Raw genomic sequence first — 26385 nt, forward strand, 5'->3', positions numbered from 1 at the left:
AGGAGCGGTTTCTTCAAAGCAGAGTAGACTCCAATCTTGTATTTGATAAGTATTTGGCAGACTGTGCTTTGAGAAATAGATTTATTTCGTGTTTTATTAAATTCTGTGGTCAATTCTTTGTAACTAATTCTTGGATTAGCTCTGACAGCTCTAAAAAGGGCACTATCGTCCTTTCTGGTGGTTGACAAAAGTCTACCTGGCCTCGTTTTCTTGCTGACACCACCAGTGCAGAGAAAGTTTGCTTCGTTGTCCGAACGCATTTCTCAGAAACTCCAGTTAACCTGGCGATTTCTCTATTACTTTTGGTTCCTTTTTTGATGTGAGCAATAGTTTGCCATCTTTCACCTTGAGTGATATGTCTTTTGCCCATTTTTTGCGTCTTTTTAGTGCGAAACTAACTTAACTTTTGTTTTTTTATTAAATAATGATTAGCTAATTCCAGATAAGTCATATTTATATAAGCTTTTTTGACAAAATCAATTAATTTAGGCCTATTGATGAGAAATATAGGGAAAAAAACTACTAATTAACTATCGATTGACAAGATATAAGACTTTTTTGATTGTGTGTCTAAATTTATGAATAAAATAAAATCAAGCTTATCATTTAACTTTTTTGTGTTAATTGGTATAGAATGAGTAATAAACATCCTGTAAAAAAAACTTACTCTGAAATAGAGTTTCACTTCCTCTATTAAATTATATATCAAACATAGTGGTAGCACTTTTATTTTTAATTTTAGTATTTTCTTACATATATGTTAAAAAAAAATGAGTGCGTCTAAATTTATGAAAACCACTGTATGTGTATATATATATATATATATATATATATATATATATATATATATATATATATATATATATATATATATATATATATCTATATATATATATATATATATCTATATATATCTATATATATATATATATATATATATATATATCTATATATATATATATATATATATATATATATATATATATATATATATATATATATATATATATATATATATATATATATATATATATATATATATATATATATAAATGTTATTATAAAAGTCTCAGCCTTATTACTTCATATTTTTGCTAAATATCTACACTTGACATTCTTTTACAATCAACACATAAAAATTTGAATCAGCAATTGTCACACCTAAACAATCTTTGTTGTTTATTGACAGCGAATTCTTTTATTTGAAAAAAATATCTACTTTCTAAGATTGCTGTAATATCTCTTCTTTTTCTTTTCACGATGCGCATTTAAAGTGACTTGACCCTCAATCTCAACTTTTTTTTTTACACTGAGATTTTTACCAGTTATTTTACAGGGTGGCTTTTTTGGTAGTAAGAGCAACCTGGAATGTTTTAATTCATTTGAATATGACCAAGTTTTTATCATGATGCCTAATCTTATAGTAGTCTTTTTAATTGAATCAGGAAATTATTTTCCCGATTCAAATATAAGCCATGAGCAAAGAGGTCACTTATTTTAGTGTCTGCCACAAGTTATATCTTAAATTTATATTTAATTGATAGGAATGGTTGAATGTGGGTACTCATCAGGACCTGATTATTTACGACAAGAAGATTTTCCACAATTAGCTGAAGGTTGTTTAAAAAATCAGGTAAGTTGATTCTATCTATGTAATAAAATTTAAAGAAAGCAAGAAAAGTTAAGAGAATGCATTTTATTTTATTTTAGAGAGACATTCAATTTAATGTTATTGCTGATGATACTTGGGAGGAAGTCAAAAAATCTTATACCGATTTTTTTAGGTGTGTAAAGTATATTATTATAAAGTATTGTTATTTAAAGGAAATTCTTGGGATATTTTAATGCCTAAGGTTTGAATATTTTTGAAATGTGCAATTTTCAATAGAATGAATATATATATATATATATATATATATATATATATATATATATATATATATATATATATATATATATATATATATATATATATACATAATATTCTTTATGATGAGCAGTAAGTTTTGGTTTTAATTTACGCTTTTTCCAAACTGTGTTTGGATTTTCATGTAAGATTTGTTTCACATGTGGAACAGATACTGGTAATTGTAAATCAGCACGAAATTGAGATGCAGTCATGTGCTGAGCAGCAGCACAACATACAATAATTCATTTAGTACGATTATCAATTTTATGTTTGCCACCACTTTCCTTATAAGCTCCATAATTAAGGCCAATCTTGAAGTAATTATTAACCACTTTTGGAGATCTTTTAGTTTTCTTTGCAGTTTCCCGATTAAATAAGCCTGTATCTTTGTATGCTTTGATTACTGCTAATTCTTCATTTGTTAAACGCTTACCATGTCCCATTTCAAATAAAGGTATCAAAAACTAAATGTTAAAAACTTTATGAGCACTGATTTCAGTCTTTCACAAATAGTAAAAAAAAAACTAATAAATGCGTATCACCATATCAAAATATACAAGTAAACTGAACACAGTTATTGATGGGGCTAATTCTATTTGTTACGCAAATATCAAGTATTATACATTTTATGGTTTTATCAAATGTACCGCAATTTAATTATGCTATATTATAATCTAAGAAGTTGTTGTTTGTAACAACAATTATATGTGTATGGATACAAAAGATGCACCACACAAACTTGCTTACAGATTTACAAAACATTGGATCAGTACATGGTGAGGCTAATTCTATTTTCTCCACTGTATATTACATATTTCAGATATTAGATATAGATCAGCACTAATTTATTTTGCACACTCCAAATAGAGTTTTCAAAAAAAGAAGAGTATTGAAAAAATGTTTTTTTTCTTGCCATAAGAGTTTATTTGTATCATTTATTTATCATTTAGATTATCATTTAGATTTTTATCATTATCATTTATTTATCATTTAGATATTTATCATTATCATTTATTTATCGTTTAGATATTTATCATTATCATTTAGAGTTTATTTGTATCATTTGTATTCATGTTATTTGTATCATATAAAGCCCGGCAGCTCCCTATTTCAGTATGAAGCCTAATTTAAAACATTTAAATTTTTAAAGTACCTTGCAAAATTTTCAGACCTTAAGTAAATGTTATTTTTTTCCTATAACTCTTTTTTTTTAACAATTTTTAAATGACCTGGTGTTTAAACAAACAATAATTAAAAATATATTATATTTATTTTTTATATATATATATATATATATAATTTCTAAAAAAAATTTTTTGTAGACTGTAATAAAGTTGATGTCATGGGTTCAGGCCTTAAATGTGAAAACAATTTAGCACCCATTTTTTCTGCTTTGTTTTAACCTAAAGAACAAGCAAGATAAAAGTCCTTATAGTAGCATAGCAGCTCTCATTAATATTTGTGCATAATAAATGTGTTCAATCTAATGACGGGTGAATTTGACTCTTTGATTTCTTTCATTTGACTCTTGTTTTAATTGAATAATAATATCAACTTTATATTAACATAGATTAAAGTTTCTTCAGAGTTCTTTTTACTATATATTTTAAAAGTATATATCATTCTTTCTTTTGCTTTTAAGTGAAAAATATTTTCAAATCAAAATTAAGCAAGTGTTTTACTTTGTATTTCTTTGCATAGTTTGATTATTGTTTTTGATGTCTGTAGTTATGTATGTGTGTTTGCTTCAAACGCTTTTTTATTATTTTTTTTTTTTTGCCTTCATTTTTAATATATTTTATGTGACAGAACAAACAGTGATAGCAGCAGAATTTATTTTGTTGGCATTTCATAATATTTTTAAATAAATAAAGAATTTAATTAGATTCCGTAAATTTGGATTGCAGCTGAGGATACTGGAATTTCAAGAAATACCAGTTTTTTAGGGTTCTGGAATTGTATGCCCTGTTTTTGATGTAAATAATTAATAATAATAATAATAAATGGAGTTGTGAGTTTAGAGTTACATTTTAATTTATACTCTAGCATCTAAAAATTGGCAAGTACCAGAACACTCTATTTTTCAGAAATATTTACTTTTTAGTATTTGGAAAAAAAAAATTTTTGTGTGTGAAATTTTAGTTTTTAGATTCAGAGAGTGTAATTCTGTTTTTAATTTAAATTTAATAAATTTTGATCTTTGTTTATTAAAATGACAAACAATAGACTATTCTTTATAAACATCTATATTTTGTTTTTGATTTTCTTAAAGCAATTTTAGAATGTTTCTAAAGTTATAAGTAATCTTAGTGATATATTATTTGTTTTAGATTCAATGAAAGTATGGTAACATCAATAGGAAGCTATAAACCTTTTCTTTGTCGAGTTGGTCAAGCACTTTCTGCTGTTTTGTTTAGGATTTTTATTACTTTCATTTGTAAGTTAATTTTAAGCATATACAAATACAGTTTATGATATCATATAGTTGTTTGTTATACATGAACAAATAAGATAACTTTATGTGTTAACTGGAATTACCTTACTTGAACACTGTTAATTTGAATGACTTAAACAGCTTTAAGTTGCCTAACTGGAAGGCTGTTAGGTTAAATCATCTCACTATATTACCAATCAAATCACATCTCACTATACTAAAAATCAAATCACATCTCACTATACTACAAATCAAATCACATCTCACTATACTACAAATCAAATCACATCTCACTATACTAAAAATCAAATCACATCTCACTATACTACAAATCAAATCACATCTCACTAGAATAATGTTAATCTGAATAACATCACATGAACACTATTAACTTAAATCACTTAACCAGTTTTAATTACACATTTTAATTTCCACATGACCAATTTTAACTTCACAAATTAACACTGTTCAATAAAGGCGATTTAAGTTTTTAAATGAGGTGAAATAGTTTTCAAATGAAGCAGTTTATGTAAACACTGCTCAAGAGTTCAAATACTGAAGTATTTGATTGTGAATATGTTGATAATGAATTTTCACAACTATTACATTCAATTTAGCTATCGTATTTGGCATGGCTATATATTTTTATATGAAAAGGAAATGGTCAGCAGAAGATAAAGAAACAAGACAAGTTCTTTATTTTGTGCATAGAATAGTAGGTAATTGAAGATATTTTTAGTCAGCGAGTTTAAAGCACTTATTGAATCAATATCAGATGGTCTTTGTCTTTTAATACATAAACTTTTTTTTTGTATTGATTATCTTCTAAGAATAAAAAAAATGTTTACGTATTTTTTTCACCACTTGAATAATTAAATGAAATAAATATATGCTTTTTTTCAGGATAAGTATGTGTTAATATGTTTTTTTAATGGTTTTTTCTTATTACTTCTGGAAATCATGTTGTAAATCTTCTTTTGGAAATCATGTTGTAAATCCAATACAAAATCTTTAAAATAATTTTAAAAATTTGAAAATATTTAAAGCTAAAAATATATTTTGTGATTTAATTCAAAGTTATAAGTATAGGTAAAGTATAGGTAAAGGTAGCAAAGTTGTTCAAATTCTCAAAATTTGTTTGTTTTATAGATATTTGACAAGCAACTGTCAACTTTATTTTTATCACATGCCTTATTTTATGCCTTTATTATTGGTTTACTACAGCCAATATGACAACCAAACTTTAAGTTATTAACCAAAATTAATAATTTTGTACTATTTTTTATTTATTACTACAGGGTTGTTAACTACCTTGTTTCAGAACTAAAGAGCTAAGTTGCACTTAATTTGTAATTTGTTATCACCAGGCAACAGGTTTCAATAAATATGTAATGAAACTATAATGTTGATTATTTCATAAAATATTTGATTCCTTTTGTTTTTTCTGTTTATGTTGTTCCAAAAAATCTTTATTGTTTCTGTTGTCATTTTGTGAAACACTTATTAGATTATCATTAAATTTACAGTGTAAATAGACAATTGACATTAAGCATAAATTTACAGTGTAAAGAAACAATAGACAACAATCATATTAAACAAATTAATTAAAATTAAAAGTCACCATATTAATTTTTTGTGTACACAACAAAATATTTTCTTAAAACAATTTTATAAAAAAATGCTTATATAGTTATAAACGAAGAACAGCAAAAATATAAGTAATAATAATAATAATAATAATAAAATTATCCATATTATATAAACTATGCTTTTTAAAATGGTCTTATTATATTTACTACACAACTCGACAACTGTGTTTAAAAATAAAATGAGATAGTATAAAAGTTTTGTTTTAATAAAACTGATCAAATTAAATTTTGTTTTAATAAAACTCATCAAATCAAAACAAGATTTTTTATATCTTGTATAAGCAGTTCTCAATGTTAAAATGTTAAAAACTATTGTTTTGCACTGTAACAAAGCAAACTTCAGAGATGATAGAAGGTGCAGATTTTTATATTTCTTTTTATCTTGTAATAGATATAAACCTCTTGTTAAATAAAAATTTTATGATCTTAACATTTGTACTTTAAATTACACAAGTTTATTTGAGTTACACAAAATCATACTTGTTTTAGATTTATGTGAGAATTCAAAACTTTACCATCATTAGTTATAATTTCAAGTTTATGTTTTTTGAATTTTATTAAATTGTTTTTAAAGATATTTAAAGTATGAAGTACTTTATTCTTTTTAGAGGTTGTTCGCAAACATGATACTCAATGTCTTAATAGCAAAGAAATATCACCATATCTTCCTATACCACATGTTAGAGATATGTTAATTCCATTAGAAAAAAGGTAATAACTATAATTAATAATTGTTCTTAAAGAAATCAATACAAATAGTATAACAAACTTTTATTAATTTTTCATTAAATTTATATTTTTTCAAGCACGCTGTAAAAATTTTGTTGTTAAATTAGTAGCCAATTGCTTTGAGATATTTGAAATCTTTGAAAATTGAAAAATTTAATTTTACCCATTTTCAGTTTTTTTCTTCTTGAAATGGTTTATTTGTCCAGGTTCATTTTCAGCTTTTTCTCCTTGAAATCATATTATTTATCAAGGTTCATATTTTAGAGTTTATGGGTTATGTAAGGGTTTGTTGTAAAAAGATGTTTTGAAAAAGAAAAGAAAAAAAGATATTTTTTAACCATTTTCACTTTTTATTATGTAATTAAACTTATGTAAATTCTTTAAATTTCAAAGAATCGTGCATTTTTTGGAAGTTTTCACTGAAGAGTACACGGTGTAAAGTTTTTGAAGTAAAAACTTTGTAATTTTTTTTAATTTAGTTTCAAAAAAAATGATAAAGAGTAAATTCAGTTTCTTGCATATAGAAAAGAAGAAAAGTAACAGCCACCCTAGCATGGCTGACTAGTTTTTTTTCCTTTTTCTTTTATATGTTTTAAGTAGAGATCAACCTAAATTCTGTTTCAGTATCAGTAATAACCGAAAATTTAATTTGAACTGATAAGCAAAATTTTAGTTAAAAAACATACTGAAAACCAAAATTTTGTATGATTTTAAATTTTTTATTTAATTTAGAAAAATAGTTATTTTTGACCATTTCCACAAAATATTTTACCATTTCTAAATGAAATTTTAAACTCATTGCATATTCAAAAAAAAAAACATCGTCTAATCAAAAAAAAAACCATTGTGGTTTCAGTAAACTTTTGGTAATCTTCCATAAGTTATGCAAGTCTTATGTTTAATTATTCTTTCTTGACTATTTAGTATTCACAAAAGTAGGCGTTAGGCAAACTTTAGGAAAAACTTATGCAAAAATCTATTAAGTGCGAGATTATGTAAATAAATGAAAGCTTTACATATGCAACTATTATGGTGAGTATTTATAGAGTTTTAACAAGGAAGTGAGTATTTATAGAGTTGATATTGATTTATTTGAGGTTTGTTAGGTTTGAGTAAATTTAAACCTAGCAAAAAATTATCAAACTAAATTTAAGCAATATTTAAAGGGAGTAATATGATATAGTATACATATCACTTACACTCTTGAAAAAGTTCCAGTAAATTGACCTATAAGTTCCGGTATTTTACCTGAACCTGAACCAGTTCAGGTTCAGGTAAAATACCTAAACCTGAACCAGTTCAGGTAAAATACCTAAACCTGAACCAGTTCAAGTTCAGGTCGTCTGGTTCCATACGGCACAAAGTAGTTCAGGTATTTTGCCTGAAATAGTAAAATTCCATATCGCGATTATAAACTATCTTGGTTTAGGCGTAAATTCGATATTAGTTTTTATTAGGCCTGAAGATGTTAAATTTTCAGTAAAATGCCAAATTGTGATTATAAATGAACTCGGTTTAGACATAAAAACTATATTTGATTTTCAGACAGTCAATATACTTAAATTTATAAATAATACAAAATTATGCTTAACAATTCAATATAGAAAATAATAATTAAAATAATTGTTTCGGCATTTAAAATTGATTAAGTTTTTGTCTAAGGTAAAGGGACAAGTCACTGGCTCCTCTCGATAGATGCGTTTCATCTTGGTAACCTAACACGGTATGTTGCAAAAAGTACAATATGTGGCTACATTGTTCCGCATACTCCATGTTCATTAAAAAATAAAGTTTAATTAATATGTCCACAGCATAAGATATACATCTGTTGACAGGAACAGCTCGACACTCCGTGACAAATAATTGTTCAACACTGCAATAAGTACCCAAAGCTATGACTAGAGGATGCTTGTGAGTACGACTTTGAATCACAACTTCCATCGGAGTTGATACCTATTTAGATGCACTATAGAAATTAAAATAAGTCATTAAAAAATGTAATTTTGATACATAATAAATATAAATATCAGCACATACAACTTAAAACTAATACTATATTTACTATATTTAATAACTAAACAGTAGAATCCTGTTAACTTAGACACTGGATAAGTCTGACAGATTTTCAATTCCCCTTAACTCGGACATTCGCAGAATATTTATGTATTCTCCTTCCCTTGAGAGTCCGACTCTCAACGGGGCATTTTTCTGTATAGCAATGTTAATAACATGTTAAGTTATTAAATATATATTATTGTGCATATTACTACAAACTTAATAGTATACTTGGTATGTATAAATTTATATCTATTAGAAATCTATTATTCCAATATACCGGATAAAATTGAGTGAAATGTTCTGCAACTTCAGTAGCTGATGCACATATTTTATTCTTTGATGGTACTTTAATTATAAAGGGGAGTAATAAGAATGCAAAATCCATTTCAATTCCTGTTTTAAAAAAACAAATAATTTTTGTTAGCGAAATCCTTTTATTAATTTATAAATTATTATAATGATTTTAAATATCAAATACACCCTGCCATATTGTTTTATAACACTTAGATACCTATAGAAGGGTTGTCTTGCATATCAAGCTCAGCAAGAATCTGCTTCACCATCAAATTTGTTTTTTGCCTTGCCCAAGAGATAACATGTGGCGTTATTTGCTCCCAATGAGCCAAAAAATCATTTGACTCTAGAAAATTGCAACAGAAATCCTTCTGAAATTAAGATAAGAATATAGTATAAGACTGCTAGTAAAATCATTTTCTTTAATTTTACTTCAGCAAAACTAAGAATACTTTAGCAAAACCTTTAGGACAAAAAAATATTTAAAAATTACAAGATCATCTTGTAACTTTTATGTATTGTGATTCATGTATTATTGTAATTCAAAAGATGTATCATTTAACTCATAAAAGATACATCTTAGATGTATTTTGTATGAATTACAAGTTTAGTTGTTGTTTTTTTAATTATAAAAGGAATTTATTGCTGCAAAAAATGTGGGGGAATCCTGGCTTATTACCGTTTGTTTAGAATAATGAACTAAGTATAAACAAAACACTTTAAAAAATTACTTTTAAGGTATACTTACAAAGTCAATGTTATCCAATCTTAAAGCAACCTGTACATCAATAGTAGAAACCTTTAATTTAACTTTACTTGACTCATTTAAAACATCAGGTGAAGATTGAATTGTCGATGATAATGTTGGTGACAAAGCTGACTCATCAAGGGAGCTGTTTAAAGTTTCACTTAAACTAAAAGATGTAGATGTTATATCATTTTTCTACAAAAAAAAAGAAGTTTATATTCACCTCTCAAGCTGTTTATTAAAGGAGTAATGTACTTGTTCAAAACAACAAATGTATATATATAACGGGTGACAACTAAAAAACAAGACTGGATTTAAAGACACATATCTCTTTAAAGAAATAAGATTTTAAAAATAGAAAAACTGTTTTAGAAGGTATTTTTATTCTAGTTTTTAAATATTTTATGTGTTTTTATTTTTTATAGAAAAATAAATAAAAAAATAAATTCAAAACAAGAAGAGATTAGAAAACGTGTGTATGAGTTTTATTTAAATTAAAAAAATGCTGGTAAAAAGTTCACTTATGACCACTTTAAAGTTGAGAATATACATAAAAGTACTATCTACAATATAATTAAACGTACTGAAAGTGAATCTGGGCACCAAAGAGTTCAAGGAAGTGGAGAAAAGCTAAAAAATGACCTGGACAAACATTGAAAGGCTCAAACTCATGTTTGACCATGAAGATGGAGTTTTTCAACGACAGGCAGCTAAAAAGTTCAACTGCACTTAGCAACACATTAGTAAAACATTAAAAAAAAGAACAAATATTAAATCAAGAAAAAAAATGACGATTCCAAAACGCTCTGACCAGCAAAAAGCAGCAGCTAGAAGTAAGTGCAGTCGATTGTGTCAGAAATTCAAAAATCGTAAATCAATATTGACGATGAGTCTTATTTCACGTTAAATCACTCCAGTATCAATGGAAATGATATATTTTATACAAATGATGTAAAATCTACTCCAGCTACAGTTAAATACCAAACAAAACAAAAGATTCAAAAGAAGTTACTTCTATGGATTGCTTTTTCTGAAAATGGAATTTCTCAACCTTATTTTGTACCAAGTGGACTGGCTGTAAATCAAAAAATCTATTTAAACAAATGTATTAAGAAAAGACTAGTTCTATTCATCAATAAGTATCATTCAGATGGTCCATATGTATTCTGGCCAGATTTAGCATCATCTCACTATGCAAAAACAATAATCATGTACCTAAACAAGAAAAATGTGGATTATGTTGAGAAAGCGGATAACCCTTCAAACTTGCCAGAATGTCGTCCTATCGAAAATATTTGGAGTATTTTGAAAGGCCTTGTCTACAAGAATAATTGGCATGCAGAAAATCTTAAAAAATAACGTTCTAGAATCAAGTATTGTCTTAATAAAATTGATGTTGAGCTCATACAGAGCCTAGCTCAGTCTATACCAGGCCTAGTTGATAAAGTCAGAAGAAATGCTTTAATTGAGAACAACTGATTATATATTTAAAAACTATAATAAAGATACTTTCTAGAACATTTTTCCTTTTTGTTTTACCTTACTTCTTTAAAGAGATATGTGTCTTTAAATCCAGTCTTGTTTTTTAGTTGTCACCCGTTTTATATATATATATATATATATATATATATATATATATATGTATATATATATATATATGTATATATATATATATATATATATATATATATATATATATATATATATATATATATATATATATATATATATATATATATATATATATATACATACACACATATATACATACAACTCAATAATAAGCTTTTCTTTAACTGCTATCTTAAGAATTTACAATTAAGCAAAATATACAAATTATTTAAAAATGAAAAATCATTTTAATACATTGCAATAATACAAATAGTGACGTAAAATAATATGCTCATATATACATGTAGGTTTTAAACAACGAACAGTATCAAAAGGTTTATAATCTGCTAAGTCACTTGCTCTCAAACATATACACTCTGAATCAAGTGAACAACATTACGATAGAGTTAGATCACAATACATGTGGACATGCCACTTAAGTCCAAAAAATAAATTACATTTTGATGAACATATGGTCGTTGGCCAGGTAATATCTCACTTGTGTAAAAAGCAAAATTTTACAGGAGACTGAAAAAACTATATATTTCAATGAAATGAGGTTTTAAAAGTAAGAGTAAAAAACAAATAACTAACAAATTATATTATAACTTGTTAGTTATTTGTTTTTTACTCTTACTTTTAAAACCTTATTTCATTGAAATATATAGTTTTTTCAGTCTCCTGTAAAATTTTGCTTTTTACACAAGTGAGATATTACCTGGCCAACAACGATATATTTGTTCAATTTTAACAAATGACGGTTCACCTTCATCACTAATATAGTGAAGTACAGACATCTTAAATTGGTACTTTTGACCAAAAATGGCTACTTTTTCAGTCATAAACACATTTATTTTTTCACCAATAAGAGGTAAAATTAATGACATACGCCTAATATCTGATGATGAAATAATTGTACCATTTCCAACATCTGAAAGCCCTTTTAATGGACATCTAGTCATCCAAACAAAAGCATGAGAAAGTTGGTGTCTGCTTGCGAGAGAAAACGCTATATTTTTAAAGTTACAAATGATATGAGCAAGACTTAGAAAAGTTATGCTTTGCTTCAAACCGCATTACCATCATATGTAAAAGTGGTCCGCTATTCTCTATTATAGTACCATAGTGAACCATTCTGTGATGTTTATATAAAAGTCTTTTATCAGGATAACATATTTTAAATAACTCATGATGCTCTGATACAAGATCTTTTAAGTACAAAACATGCGACAGTACAGAGTTTGGCAATAAAATAATTTCTGTCAGCTGCTTTAGCAATTGGTACAAACGCCATTTTAAATTATCTACTTAGTCATTAACATCAGCTAAAATACATGGTAAATGTAAAAACAAAATCAGCATCTGAGCTGACCGTTAACCAAGCAATGAGTTGTGACTTTTTAAATGTGACTCACTTATAAAACTAGGTTTTGATTTACTAACCAGACCATAGTCCATTGTATTAATACGACAATTAAGCCCATGGAGATTAATAAGCTTTAAGTCATAAATTATGTGGCGCAAAAATAACTTGACTTCAAACGGAATTACACCTTCCAATAAATGCATTATATCGGCTGAGTCATTACAAGCAGGATGTTAATAGTTCAAATTTTTTAAAGTTGATGGCCGCTTGATGCCGCACTCTTTAGATGAAATGGTACCATTTTTAAGCTGCTCAATATGTTGCTCATATGATTGTTGTGTCCTCATTGTAAGAGAATACTCACAAAATAATTTTTGCATCTCATCCTGAGTCGCCATACACAAGTCACAAGCAAATAAAGCACTGCTAAAATTTTCCATGTATCCAAGTATTGCATGCAGCCCTAAATTATCACCAACAATTTGTGTTAAAAAACAATGAATATTTATCTGTTTTCCTTCACAAAAAACTGTAAAACCCTCATCGTGTAAGTTTTTTAATTGCTGAACAATAACTTCCATAACAGGATCAGTGGTGTACCGTTTAATATCTTCCGAGTGTGCTAAGGCCAACAAATGAATATTGCTAAACGCAGAATTTACAGCTGGTGGAAAATTTTTTATTGTAAAATAAAATGCACCTAACTTGTGTATTCCAGTTTAAGATCCAACCGGATTTGTTGTCTCTACCTCATCAAAATAAATCTGAATAAATACATGAATACTGTTAGGAAAATAATGTTTGGCATATGTTTTTAGCTGTCTGCCATGCTTACCATCTAACCAATTTTCTGCTATATCATTTGCTGACTTATTTAAAATTTCTCTCTTTTTAAAATTTTCCAAGTCTCAGGTTGTTTTAAAACCAATTTCAAGGTTTTCTCAATTGGTATAAGGTAAAATTTATTTTTCACACACCTGCATTTGTTGCTTTGTTGATCTGTCTCGCTTAACATCCCACCCATCTCCTATTGAATGTGCTTCAGGTTCAACATAGAGACCTTTTAGTTTAAGATAATTCAACAATTTATAATGAGTATCAATGCCCTTAAAAGGATTTTACCAGGTGTTAAATTCTTCTGAAAGAGCATTAAATGTTGCAGTACCACATCTGTATGTTTTTAACACAACGTCTATCTTGGCAAGCAGATAATTAATAATATCATTTAGCAACTCATTTAAACTATCCATTATGAACTGAGATGTGCTTAGAGAAATGGAACTAGAAGATTGCAAAGACATCAAAAATTTTAATGCTGCCTGTGAAACACCATACTCGTCTACAATAGGTGCAACAAAAACACTTTCTTTTGAATTTTAATGGCTTGGCCCATTTTGATGCCCATTGCATGCAGCAATAATGCGTTTAACTCCAAAAAAGCTAACCCATCAATTTCTTCACCTAAAATAATAATCAATAGTATATTTAGTATAAAAACTAAGCATTTGTGTTTCAATAGAAACCTTTTTGTCTTTAAATACAGTTTATAATTATTTAATCAAATATATTTTGTAGCAATTATTATAACCAACAATTTAATAAAATAGTAGGATTAGAGTAGATAGATGTGCATCTATCATTTATTTACATTAATTTTTTAGTTTTTTTACAAATTTAAACTTAGTTGAACTAAGTTTGACTTTGTAAATTTAATTGTATGTACATCTTTTTATTTATAAAGTTTTTAGATTATGCACATCACATACTAAATAACTTTTATAATGAACACCATATAGAATGTGATGTGTAAACATCACATTCTATATGGTCTTTATTGTAAAAGTTATGTAGTATGTGATGTGTATAATCTAAAAACTTTTTAATATAAAAAGATACACGTTATTAATAACATAGATATTGATATAGTATATCGATATGATAAATAATAAAAATATATTTTGAAATCTATACACGTGTATACATCTATATATATATATCATGCATCCGTATATATATATATATATATATATATATATATATATATATATATATATATATATATATATATATATATATAATTATATATATTGTAAGTTTTACATCCATTTCCACACTGGTGTGGTTTGGATGGTTCTTCATAATGACATATAAATGCCATTATGAAAGAGTTGAAGCAATGCTTTAAAACCGGATGCCCTTCCTTACGTTAACATGAAGCAGGTTGTACTGGATTACATGTTACCAGTAGCCTGCTACTGGTAACTTTACTTGACATAAAGATAATCTGACCTGACGGTACCAGTAAGTCCCTTTTCGATATTATTCTTGTTTGAGCTATTATGTATATCATATATCATACATATACATACATCCATATATATATATCATACATCCAGGTATATTATGATGTATCATAATATGATATAGTAGTTTATATATAATATGATATACTACATTTTATATACTATGATATGTTATATCATAATATGATATAGTATAATATAATACGTAAATGAGATGTGTATATTATATACACATCTCTTTTATGTACATTCGCAAAAAATATACACATATATGTATGTAATTGTAATGTATACATAAGTAAATATACACATGTATATATACATAATGTATATATACATGTGTATATTTAAATATGTATATATACATTATATATTTACATATGTATATATACATACAATATACACATATGTATGTATGTAAATATAATATATACATATGTAAATATACATATATAAATATGTAAATATACTATATACACATCTCTTTTATGTACGTTCACAAAAAATATGAAAAGATAGCTTACTTTTAAGCTTTTCTGTAGCGTTTATAGATATTCTTTTTGATAATAAATATTCTGCCAACTGTGACTCTGACAACTTTTTTATGCTCATTTTTAATAAAAAAAATTTAAAATGAGAGAATGCAATCACATGTGACCTCTAAAAAGTTTAATGGTGATTGCTTTTGGCGCTGAAAAATTATTTCGCATTTTAAGGCGATTTACTTGATGTTTCCGGTAAAGCACCTGAACGTTCCGGTAGAAAATTCACGGAACTTCTTTTGCCTGAACATTTCAGGAATTTTATTCTAAGTGTTCAGCTGGTTTGCTAAAATACCTAAACCAATACGATAATATGCCTGAATGTTTGAATTAAATTGCCTGAATATTCAGGTAAATTTGCCCACCTGAACCATTCCGGACAGAGTTAGCCTGAACTTTTTTAATAGTGTTTATAGCAAGATTTATTGATAGTAATACGAGGTTATAACTGTGGGTTTATAAAAGAAAAATGGAATCCAGCATTAAGTTGCATTATTATCTTGGTAAACACAGTTTAATGAGCTGCTTAGTGATGGAGTGCTGATTTCTTAAATGAAGTTGGTTGGTATTTAAAGGGTTTATGTAGTTTTGTAGTCAAATAATTTTTCTTGTGGATTTTGTATCAATATATTAAGTCATCTCTTGCTCTTTGTGTTTCTAAAGACATAATTCCTAATCTTTTTAGCTAGTCTTCATAGCTTCACTTTCTTAGCTCATTAATAGTTTTTGTTGCTCTTTTTTGTATGTTTTCTATATTTTTAATGTCACCTTGTACAGGCACTGCTTCTTTACATACATATTAGGGTGGTGCTAAAAACAACTTTTTTTGAAAATGTCTGCTGACACCCCCTAAATGTGTTCTATATAATAAAATAATACTGGATTTAAAAAAAATTTTAAATAAAAAATATTTTTAGGGGATGCCACAAAGACCCTTAAGCATCAAACAGGTCCCTAATATTATCAAAAAAATAGTTTTACAAAAGCATTTTATGTTAGGTCTCGAAGCGAAATAATATAAAAATTTTAAAAATCATTTTATAATTAAATTATTATTTTATATTTAAGTAAAAAAGGATATGACATTTTTAAATTAAAAAATGAAAATTATTTTCTCTAAATATTTTTTGTAAAGTAGTGATTATTTCTGAAATCTATGTATAATTTCATTTGAGATCGATTATGACAAACTTTTGAAAGACTTCTTTTTTGATAATATTAGGGACCTGTTTGATGTTTAAGGGTCTTGTGCCACCCCTTAATATATATTTTATTCAAAAAAATTTTAAATCTAGTATCATTTTATTAAATAAAACATATTTAGGGGGTGTCAGCAGACATTTTCATAAAAAGTTGTTTTTAGCACCACCCTAATACATATTATATACACATATAATCTTTACATATTATAACAAATAAATCAACATTGGTTAGCTGCAAAAATAATTTTTGTAAAATTTGTCTGCGCAAATAGTTTTGTGAATCCGCACCCTACTTTTTAAAAATATCAAAACCGCAAATAATCAAATCATTGCAGTGCGAATAATATTTTGAATCTTGCGCTGTTAGCTTTTTGTTTAAAGAAAACAAATTTGGTTTTTAAAAAGTGAACAAGGATGAAAAATTTTAGAAGTAATCTTTTAGTTATTTTTATAGATTTTTCTAAGAGTAATTATTTTTTTCTTGTTTATTTATGACTATTAACTTATTGTTATATATAATTGAAAAAAGTTGTTGAAAAAATAATCAAAAAATGTAAAAAAACAACAAATCTAAATAAGCAACAAATATAAAATTTTAAATTACATTTTCTAATTGAACTAGTATACAATAATTGCTCCTCGTAGAATTATTTCAGTCAAAGTTCACCATTAATTAAGCAACAATAAGGATGTAAATATATTATCTCATAAAAAAATTTGGTAGTCTCGAAAATGTTTAAGGCTGAACAATTAATAACTAAAAACTTTGGTGCAATTATTTTAGCTGATATTTTAAGATATTTTAAATATTATTGATAGATATCCATTTGTATACAAATATGTTTAACCGAATGCTTCCAAAATGTCCAATCTGAGTGTCAGATTTCATCAAAAGTTCTAACTTTACTTTACTGTGTAATTTTACTTTACAAAGTTTTAATATAAACTTAAAATCTGCATATATATACACTTCCAAAACATTAGCAACCAAATTTTAAAAAATTTTCTACTTCAGTTACTAATTACAACAATTTTTTTTTTAATTTTGCTTTACCAAAAAATTGTAGATATATATAAGAAACTCAATTGTAGTGGTTTGGAGTTGTTTTTCTGGTTTTAGTGGAGCCGGAATTATTAACAGAATATATGGCATTATAGATCAATATATTTATAATGATATTCAAAAGGAAAAAGTGGTTCCTCGCGCTGATAATAATATACCTCTTTTATGGATATTTTAACATGATAATGACCCCAAACACACCTCTAAATTTGTTAAAGAATTGTTTGAAACCAATCAAATTAAAGTAATGAAATGGCCAGCTCAATCACCTGATTGAAAATTTATAAGTTGAACCTTCCCTAAAATACAAAGAACCCTTCAAAAACGCTGATGAGCTATATAAAGCTATATAAACAAGAAAAATGTAATAAACTCATATAGTTATGCCAAAAAGATGTTCCATATAGTAAAAGTAAAGGATATGCCATTAACTATTGATTATAGTATTTTTTAGACCACATTTTTTGCATTAAAATACCAATAGAAGCAAAAAAACACCTTTATTTATTTTCAAGTAGTCTTATTATGTACAAATTTTTTCTTATATGTAATATTAACCTTTTTTTTATTTAAAAGATAATTAAAAAAAAATTGCTGTAAATAGTAATCAAAGTAAAAAAAAAAAATTATTTTATTTGATTGCTAATGTTTTGGAGGACAGTGGATATATTGTGAATACTCTGATGGTATTACAGAAAAAGCATTCCATAGCACCAAACTGCAAGGACTAGCACCACTAAATAAATATTTCCTTTAGTGACAACATTCTATAGCAATCTAAATATCAACCTTTTGTACCTGAAGCAAATGTTTTACTTAATGTATCTCTATATGAAAGAGATTAATTTAGTAATAAAACAGTGACTGTATAAATACAGCAAATGTGATTAACCCCAGTTTGATCCACACCACATCCCTGGTAGTACCGCACTCAATTTGTTGCTCCGCGCAGCCGCCTTGTTTGCTGAGGTTCATATTTCAGAGTTATAGAGTTGAGAGAGGGTTATAACCACAATTAACTCCTTGTCTGTAGTTGCCTCGACCTTGGTGAGGTGAATTAACAAAGAAAAAAGACAAGCAAAAAGAACTGAAAAATTCTTTTGTTGATACTTGTCAAGATTATTTTTAAATTAGTTTCAGCTATGAGAATTGACTACTTCATCTGGTACTTCATTCCATGCATGCAGCTTGATTAAAAAGATAAATCTAACAGCACTTTTAGCAATTTCAACATCTAAAAATGTGTCCACATGTTTGAATTTGATTTACTTGAATTTTTAATTGCTTTTAGATTCTGTATCCATTTAAGATTAGATTTATATTATCTATTTATTGATTGTTTAAAACTTGTATTAAGTTTGCATTTTAATAACAAAGTTAAAAGTTTTTTTAAATTTAAATTTGAAAAAATGAGTCTTCATGTATCATGTTTTTAATTGCTTGTCTCTGTACTCATTTTAATATAGATATATCTCCTTTAAGGTAAAGACCATACAGCAAGTAAGAAAAATATGAAAACAGAAGAGAGTTCAAAATGAATAAAGTGGAAAAAAGCTAGACAAATAAATGTTTTAAGAGCATGCAGGGATAAATACAGTAAAAGGATGTAAGTTTGCTTAATGATAAGTCAGGCAAGAATGAGTTTTGTTGATTGAACTAGAGATAATAGATCCTTTAAGCAGCAACCACGATAGTATTTATAGAAAAGAGATAGAGATGCAACCTTATGATAAGTAGAAGGCTCAAGCTTGGCAGATAAAGCAGGTTCAACTACGTTTGCAATACGTTTTTTGACCTTGTCTGAAAGAGAAAGAACATCAATAGTAGAACCAGCTCAAATATGGCAACAGTATTCCATACAGGGCCAATAAGAGATTTGTAGAGGTAGAGAATGGAATCAGAAGTAAGAAAATGGTGAGCACGATAAAGGAAAGCAACCTTAGCAGATACTAACTTAGCAAATCATTAAATTTGAGATTAAATATGTTCATATTCTATGAAAGGTCAGTAGTAAGTGATAATCCAAGGCATAAAAAGGAGGACTCAGTGATAGGGTTGTAATTCATTAATTTAGGAATGTTCACAGTGTTGCAATAGTTGTTTGCAGAAAATAACTGAGTTTTGTTAGAGTTAAAATTCACAAGCCACTGCAAGATATTACAGAAAAGAGATCCAAGTCATTCGATTCAAGATCGGAAGCCTGTTCTAGAGATTGTCAGAGTTATCTGACAATCAATCAAGATGGGGTGTTAGAAATTTGTTGATGAATAACTCAAAGACCTTGTTAATAATAGAGAAAACTGATTGAACAATAGTTAGAGGGATCAGAGTGTTCTCCAGAGTTTTTTTGGAAATCTATAATTTAAAAATTATAGAAACATAGAAAGTATAGTAAAGGATAAGGTCAAACAAAGTTCTAAAAAGGCTTGCTAACAAAAAACAGTTTTTTGGCTTTTTTTATCCACAGGTGTGATGGTGTGGTGTATTAGTAAATTTTGTTCTGTCAACTGGTATGATCACATTAGGTTTTCGTCCACTTTAAAATTGGGTGAGTAGAAAGCTAAACACACTCTTGTGTTTAACGTTCTTACATTCTTGTGTTAAGCTCTTCATACTTCTTGCGCTTATGACATAAGACAGGGCAAGACATGAGATCTACAGAATGAATTTCAATTGTTCAAATTGCACACATTAGTCACCATTGGTTACAAGCCTTGACTTTTAGCCGAAAGAGCAAGGACCCTGTATTGATGTGAAATGATGTGCTATGAAGTGAGATTTTAAATCTGTGTTTAATAATTTTACATAGAGTATGCGAAAATGTGCTTTTTGAGAGTTTTTACATATTCTAGCTTATAATGCCACAAATTGGTGCAACAGTTCCTTATAATTGTTGCAACTTCAAAAATAATTTAATAAACTAATGTAGATTTTTAAATCTTTAGGAATGTAGAGGTAGAAATAAATGTATTCATTAAAAATCCATATTTAGTTTTAGTTTTAGTGAAAAAGTAACTAATAATTTGGCTACTCACCGTGTGTGTATGTGTGTGTGTGTGTGTGTGATATATATATATATATATATATATATATATATATATATATATATATATATATATATATATATATATATATATATATATATCAATCCTTGGAATCAGGAAAGATGAGGTCGGCAATAAATTGCTGATCATTTTACTTTTCAAGGTATTTCTTTTTGGGCAAATAAAGTTTTAATATGAAAAGATCAATAATTAATACATTATCTTGTTGTGAGCCAAATGAAAGATCATCAATAAAATATTTGAAGCTAAAGGTGTGCCACACCTTTAAAAATGAGATTTTAACTAGATTTTGGAAGTGTGATAAAACTTGAATATTTGAATTGAAACATTGTAAATGTTAAATTTAATATTCTATATTTGCAGACAAATGTTTTATAGAATGCAATACACACAATTTATAAACGATTTTTAAATAAAAGTTAAAGCTTTTAAGTTGTACTTTTTATGAATAAATTAATAAAGTTGCCATTGATGATGTCGTACTGAAAAAACCATCTGTGTTTCAGTACATACATTGATCAAGGGTTTGGGTTTAGACAGGTACTATCAAGAAATCAAAAACGTTTATTATAATAAAAAGTTTTTGTTTTTTTCATTATTGTTTGTATTTTTTTTTATATGGAACAAAAAATATTGTTTTTATTATAAGAAAAGAAATGGCAAAAACATGGCAAAAAGCAGTTGAATTTCTCAGCTCATCTGATTCCCGCATTCGTGTTGAAACTCAACGTATATCTGGGGAAGATTTTGAAGTGTGGCGATGGATTGGGGTGCGAACCCCTGGTATAAAAGAAAAAAAAGTAAACAGTAACTTTCATGTAAGTTTTTGTATGTTATATTTTTCAATGTTTTTTTTTTTTAAGAAAGTGTTTGGTGATTGGGAAAATATCAAAATTATTTTTATAATTATAATGTAAACAAAAGAATTTACTTTACTTGGTTCCAAGTAAAGTCAATTGCTTTTTTTAAATTTCCGATTGTCGGTGCCAAGTATTTTACTTGGTATCAACAATTGAAATTTTGCTTATATGCAAAACCTCTAAAGTGTTTAACACAGTTTGCTCTTCTGTTTAATTTTTTTTTTCTTTTGACCAGCAGAAACTTAAAAAGTTTTAATTTTAAAAAGTTGATTTAAACTTTTAGTTGAATTCTGATCAAGATAAATGTTGGCAAGGTCCTGGTAGGTTTACCTAAATATATATGTTTTAAATCTGAAATGAGCTTTAATTGCGATGTTAATAGTTCTTAATAATTTTAGCATTTGATCAAATTGAGAAAGTTATTCGATTGCCAATAATCACACCTGCGCCTTGTTTAAAAATACGCTGTATGCATGAAGGACCTGAGTAAGATTTTTTTTGTTTGTTTTTAGTGGTGTATTGGATTTATGTAACTTAAATTTATATTGTTATAAACTTGCGGTTTTTAAACTTTTTAGGTTTAATAATCAATTGTTTCTAATCCTTGAGAAATAAATGTCATTTTTAAACCTTTTGGGTGTCAATATATATCTTTTTGTGTGCCTTAAACATCTTTTTTTCTTCTTTTGTATTAAATTCATCTTCCAAGGCTCCAGAGGGTCGAGGAGGCTACTCTTTTATTGTTATTCAAAATAATTTATTCGTTCCTGTATGAAATATTATTGCTATAATTAGGGCTTTAATAATCGATTATCTCTTTTTTCGCTTACAGTTTTCTTACAGAGGTTTGTTCATTCTTGTTCAAAACACATTTATTGAGTTCCAAAAAATATATATGCTTTGGAATTTTTTCCTTTTCTGATTTGTATATTTAACATTTTTTATGAAATCGTCTGTTATCGATTATCTTGCTTTTTGTCTGTTATCTTTGTTTTGTTATTTTCCGAATATCTTATAACTTGAATAATGGCTGTTTTTATCATTGTTCGGAGTGACGTTCCAAGCAATGCTAAAACACTGAAATGAGTTTATTTTTATTACAATTGTATATCAATCGCATTTACAATTTCAAGTCTAAAATTTAAGAAGAAAAAAACTTTTAAAGTGTTTTTTTTTTTTTAAATAATTTTCAAAAAATTTTCCGGCTAACATTATTTTTGTAGAAATTAACCTGAATTTCTCGTAGATTAAATAAGTTAATTAAAAACAATAGTTTTCAGTTAGACTTTTTTTTTTTTTTTACTATTTTCTCTGTTAAATTGAAAATAAAATGTTTACAGTGAACGCGAAGAAGACTGGGTGAAAAAGGTAGAGGATGCTGTTTTAGAGAAGTGCGAGAACGATGGCGCTCGAATTCTTCATATTCATGTTGACATTAACTCTAAAGAGGTTTTGTGGATTTTTTTATTTATTAAACTAAAATTTTTGTTTGAGTTTAATTAAATTTTGAATTAATTATTTTTAGGGCTGTGTTTATGTCAAGTGCGATAGCCTTGAATCGGCTAGGAAAGCATTTAGAAGCATGTACGGAAATTGGTTTGATGGTATGTATTAAATTGAAATTGAAATATTCTGATTCAGATAACCAAAGTTTATTTATTTCATAAAAATTTAAACCTTTAATTTGAAGGTCGTCTCGTGATTGTTAAGTTTGTCACCTTGGCACGTTATCACCAACGTTTTCCGGATGCTCTTAAATGTGTTCAAGCGCTTTCACCATCAGGATCCAACACCTTAGTAAACTCTAACAAAGACATATAACAAAAAGATTAAAGTTCGGAGTGTCACGTTTTGTGAATTTTGTATAAAAGGAACTCAATAATAAAGGAATGCTTAGGCATCGCTTTAGAAAAATCATAATAAAGATATTATTGTATTGCCTGACCAGAATTTTGGTAGCTTTTGTTCTAAAGAGATTTTTGCTGAAACTTTTTTAACAGAGACGTAAAATATTTTAATTTTCTGTATTGTCATTGTTTTCATTAGAAAATGCTTATCCCAATTTATTGTCTCTTAAAATCAGTTTATTTTTTATTTATTTTCCTTAAATTATATCTTATTTAAAAGTATTTGCACAAATATTCAAGTTTTTTGGCTGTAATGCTTGCTATGGACAGCAAAATTTCAATTTTTGCAAATTTGATCATCCAAAATATAATACATTTTTCAGCCTCAGTAATTTTTTTCGGACTTAAAATATAACTACTAATATCAGAAATATTTAAAAGCTACTTCAATAAAAAGAATATGCTAAATAAAAACACAGGTTTAATTGTAAAAAAATTTGCTGTTATTGTATGACCCTATGATATTTCTCATGAACTAGGTCTAGAAACTGCTGAATTCTGGATATGCAAGTTACGTGATGAAATACCAATCATATTTTCTGAAGTTTTTATTTTAGAAAGCGTGAATTTTATCTTAAAGAACAATTTTACTTTCAATAATCAGTTTTTCAATCATTTAATCGAACAGCAATGGGATCAAAAATGGCTCCACCTTATGCTTGTTTAGTAGCAGAATATATTGATAAAGTAACTTTATAAGGTTTTTTTTAGAAGAAAAAAAACGTCGATACTCAAAGAAAACTTTCAGGTCTTGTCACAAAACCGTTTAGAAGAAATTATAACTTGATTACTTATTTGTTGAAACGTAACCACTGAATCTTATTAATCGCTATAAAATCACTTAATATGATATATCACTTTATGAAATATATTACAATGAATGAATGCAATTATGATTATGTCAGAACCATGATTATGTCACCACTCTGAATGGCTTGGCTCTAGTGTCAGTGATTCTGCAGGCATAAAAGCCCACACTTTTTGCCTTTCTCAATCCCTAACCAAATAGTAAACTTTCCAACTCGCTTTCCAGACAACCCGAATCATTTACCTTCCTCTACTCGACTTATGTTTTGTTTCTGATCCAAGTCAGTGCTCAGTTTCTCCACATTCACTCTTCGGTGCTTCCGATCACAGTTTGATCTCTCTAAAACTAATATCAATTCTTCATCATCTGAATCCCCCTATTATTGTACCTCTTACAACTACAGTAAAGCTGACTGGGATTCTTTCCGTGATTTTCTTCGTGATGGCCCTTGGGTAGAAATCTTTTGTCTTCCTGTCGACAAATGTGCTTTTTACATAACTTCGTGGATTCAGGCTGGCATGGAATCTTTTGTTCCCTCTCGGCGATTCCAGGTCAAGTCTCACTCTTCTCCATGGTTTTCCTCACACTGTGCTGCTGCGATCGCCAATCGAAACCTTAACTTCGATATTTATCAGCAAAACAACTCTCCAGAAAACAGACGTCTGTTTATTCTTGCTAGAAACCATTGTAAAAAGATTTTGTCTAACGCCAAAGCCCGCTAGTCTCAGGTCATAAAATCTCGTATCTCATCTCAAAAATTAGGCTCTCGTGACTTCTGGATAATCTTTAATTATATCAATAATAAGAGCAAATCTTTAATTCTACCTCTCTTGTATGGTTTAGACTTTGTCACCTCACCTAAAGACAAAGCTGAATTGTTTGCTAAAAACTTTTCATCAATATCATCTCTTGATTCCACTAGTTGCGTTCTACCTGATATTGCCAACAAACAGGTTGATCTATTGCTTGACATTCGTATCACTCGAGGTTCTGTATCTAAAGTGATTTCCTGCCTAGACTCTTCTACAGCTTTTGGCCCGGACAACATACCTGTTATAGTCTTGCAGAAGTGTACTCCGGAGCTGTCGTCTATACTCTCAAAAGTATTCAACAAGTGCTTATCAGAGTCTTGTTTTCCAGCCTGCTGGAAAGCTGCATCTACTATCCCTATCTTCAAAAATTCTGGAGAGCGATCTGATTTGTCTAACTACCGTTCCATTAGTCTTCTTCCTATCATAAGCAAGGTTTTTGAATCTTTAATTAACAAACACTTAATTTCTCATCTTGAATCTAATAACTTACTTTCTGACCATCAATATGGATTTCGATCTTCTCATTCTTCAGCTAATTTGCTAACAGTAATAACTGATAGGTTTTATCGCGCATTAGATAAAGGTGGAGAGGTTAAGGCTATCGCTTTCGACATTTCAAAAGCTTTTGATAAAGTTTAGCATGCTAGTCTTCTCTATAAGCTTTCTTCTTATGGTGTATCCGGCTACATTTTTAAGATTATTGAATCCTTCCTTTCCAATCGTAGTGTAAAAGTTGTCCTCGATGGACAGCACTCTTCTTCATATTCTGTTACTTCAGGGGTTCCTCAAGGTTCTATCCTTGGCCCTATACTCTTTAAATTACATTAAGCCTGGCAAACTCGCAGCGCGAATACTCGCATACTCGCTTATTCGCACTTCTCGCAGCAAAACTCGCTTTTTTGAGTAAAAAAAAAATTGTGCGATTACTCGCAATGACAATTTTCACTTTTTTATTTTTTGGACGAATACTCGGTATTCGCAGTTTCGAGTATTTATAAAAATTAATATATTATACCCGATTTGCG

General features: G+C 27.7%; 1 protein-coding gene across 1 annotated transcript in view; it reads left to right on the forward strand.

Annotated features, from left to right (window-relative positions):
- Positions 1-23895, forward strand: part of LOC100215426 (uncharacterized) — a 54296-nt gene extending 30401 nt beyond the window's left edge. Inside the window, exons 4-14 of the mRNA XM_065813474.1 lie at positions 1545-1633; positions 1711-1784; positions 4240-4346; positions 4961-5062; positions 6601-6703; positions 21623-21791; positions 22117-22153; positions 22232-22319; positions 23174-23282; positions 23359-23437; positions 23524-23895. Coding sequence (XP_065669546.1) covers positions 1545-1633; positions 1711-1784; positions 4240-4346; positions 4961-5062; positions 6601-6703; positions 21623-21791; positions 22117-22153; positions 22232-22319; positions 23174-23282; positions 23359-23437; positions 23524-23654 — 1088 coding nt within the window. The 3' untranslated portion in view covers positions 23655-23895. The remainder of the gene's footprint in view (positions 1-1544; positions 1634-1710; positions 1785-4239; positions 4347-4960; positions 5063-6600; positions 6704-21622; positions 21792-22116; positions 22154-22231; positions 22320-23173; positions 23283-23358; positions 23438-23523) is intronic.
- The last annotated feature ends 2490 nt before the right edge of the window (positions 23896-26385 follow it).

Source organism: Hydra vulgaris, chromosome 12, assembly GCF_038396675.1.
Source record: "Hydra vulgaris chromosome 12, alternate assembly HydraT2T_AEP".
NCBI classification, from domain to species: domain Eukaryota; kingdom Metazoa; phylum Cnidaria; class Hydrozoa; order Anthoathecata; family Hydridae; genus Hydra; species Hydra vulgaris.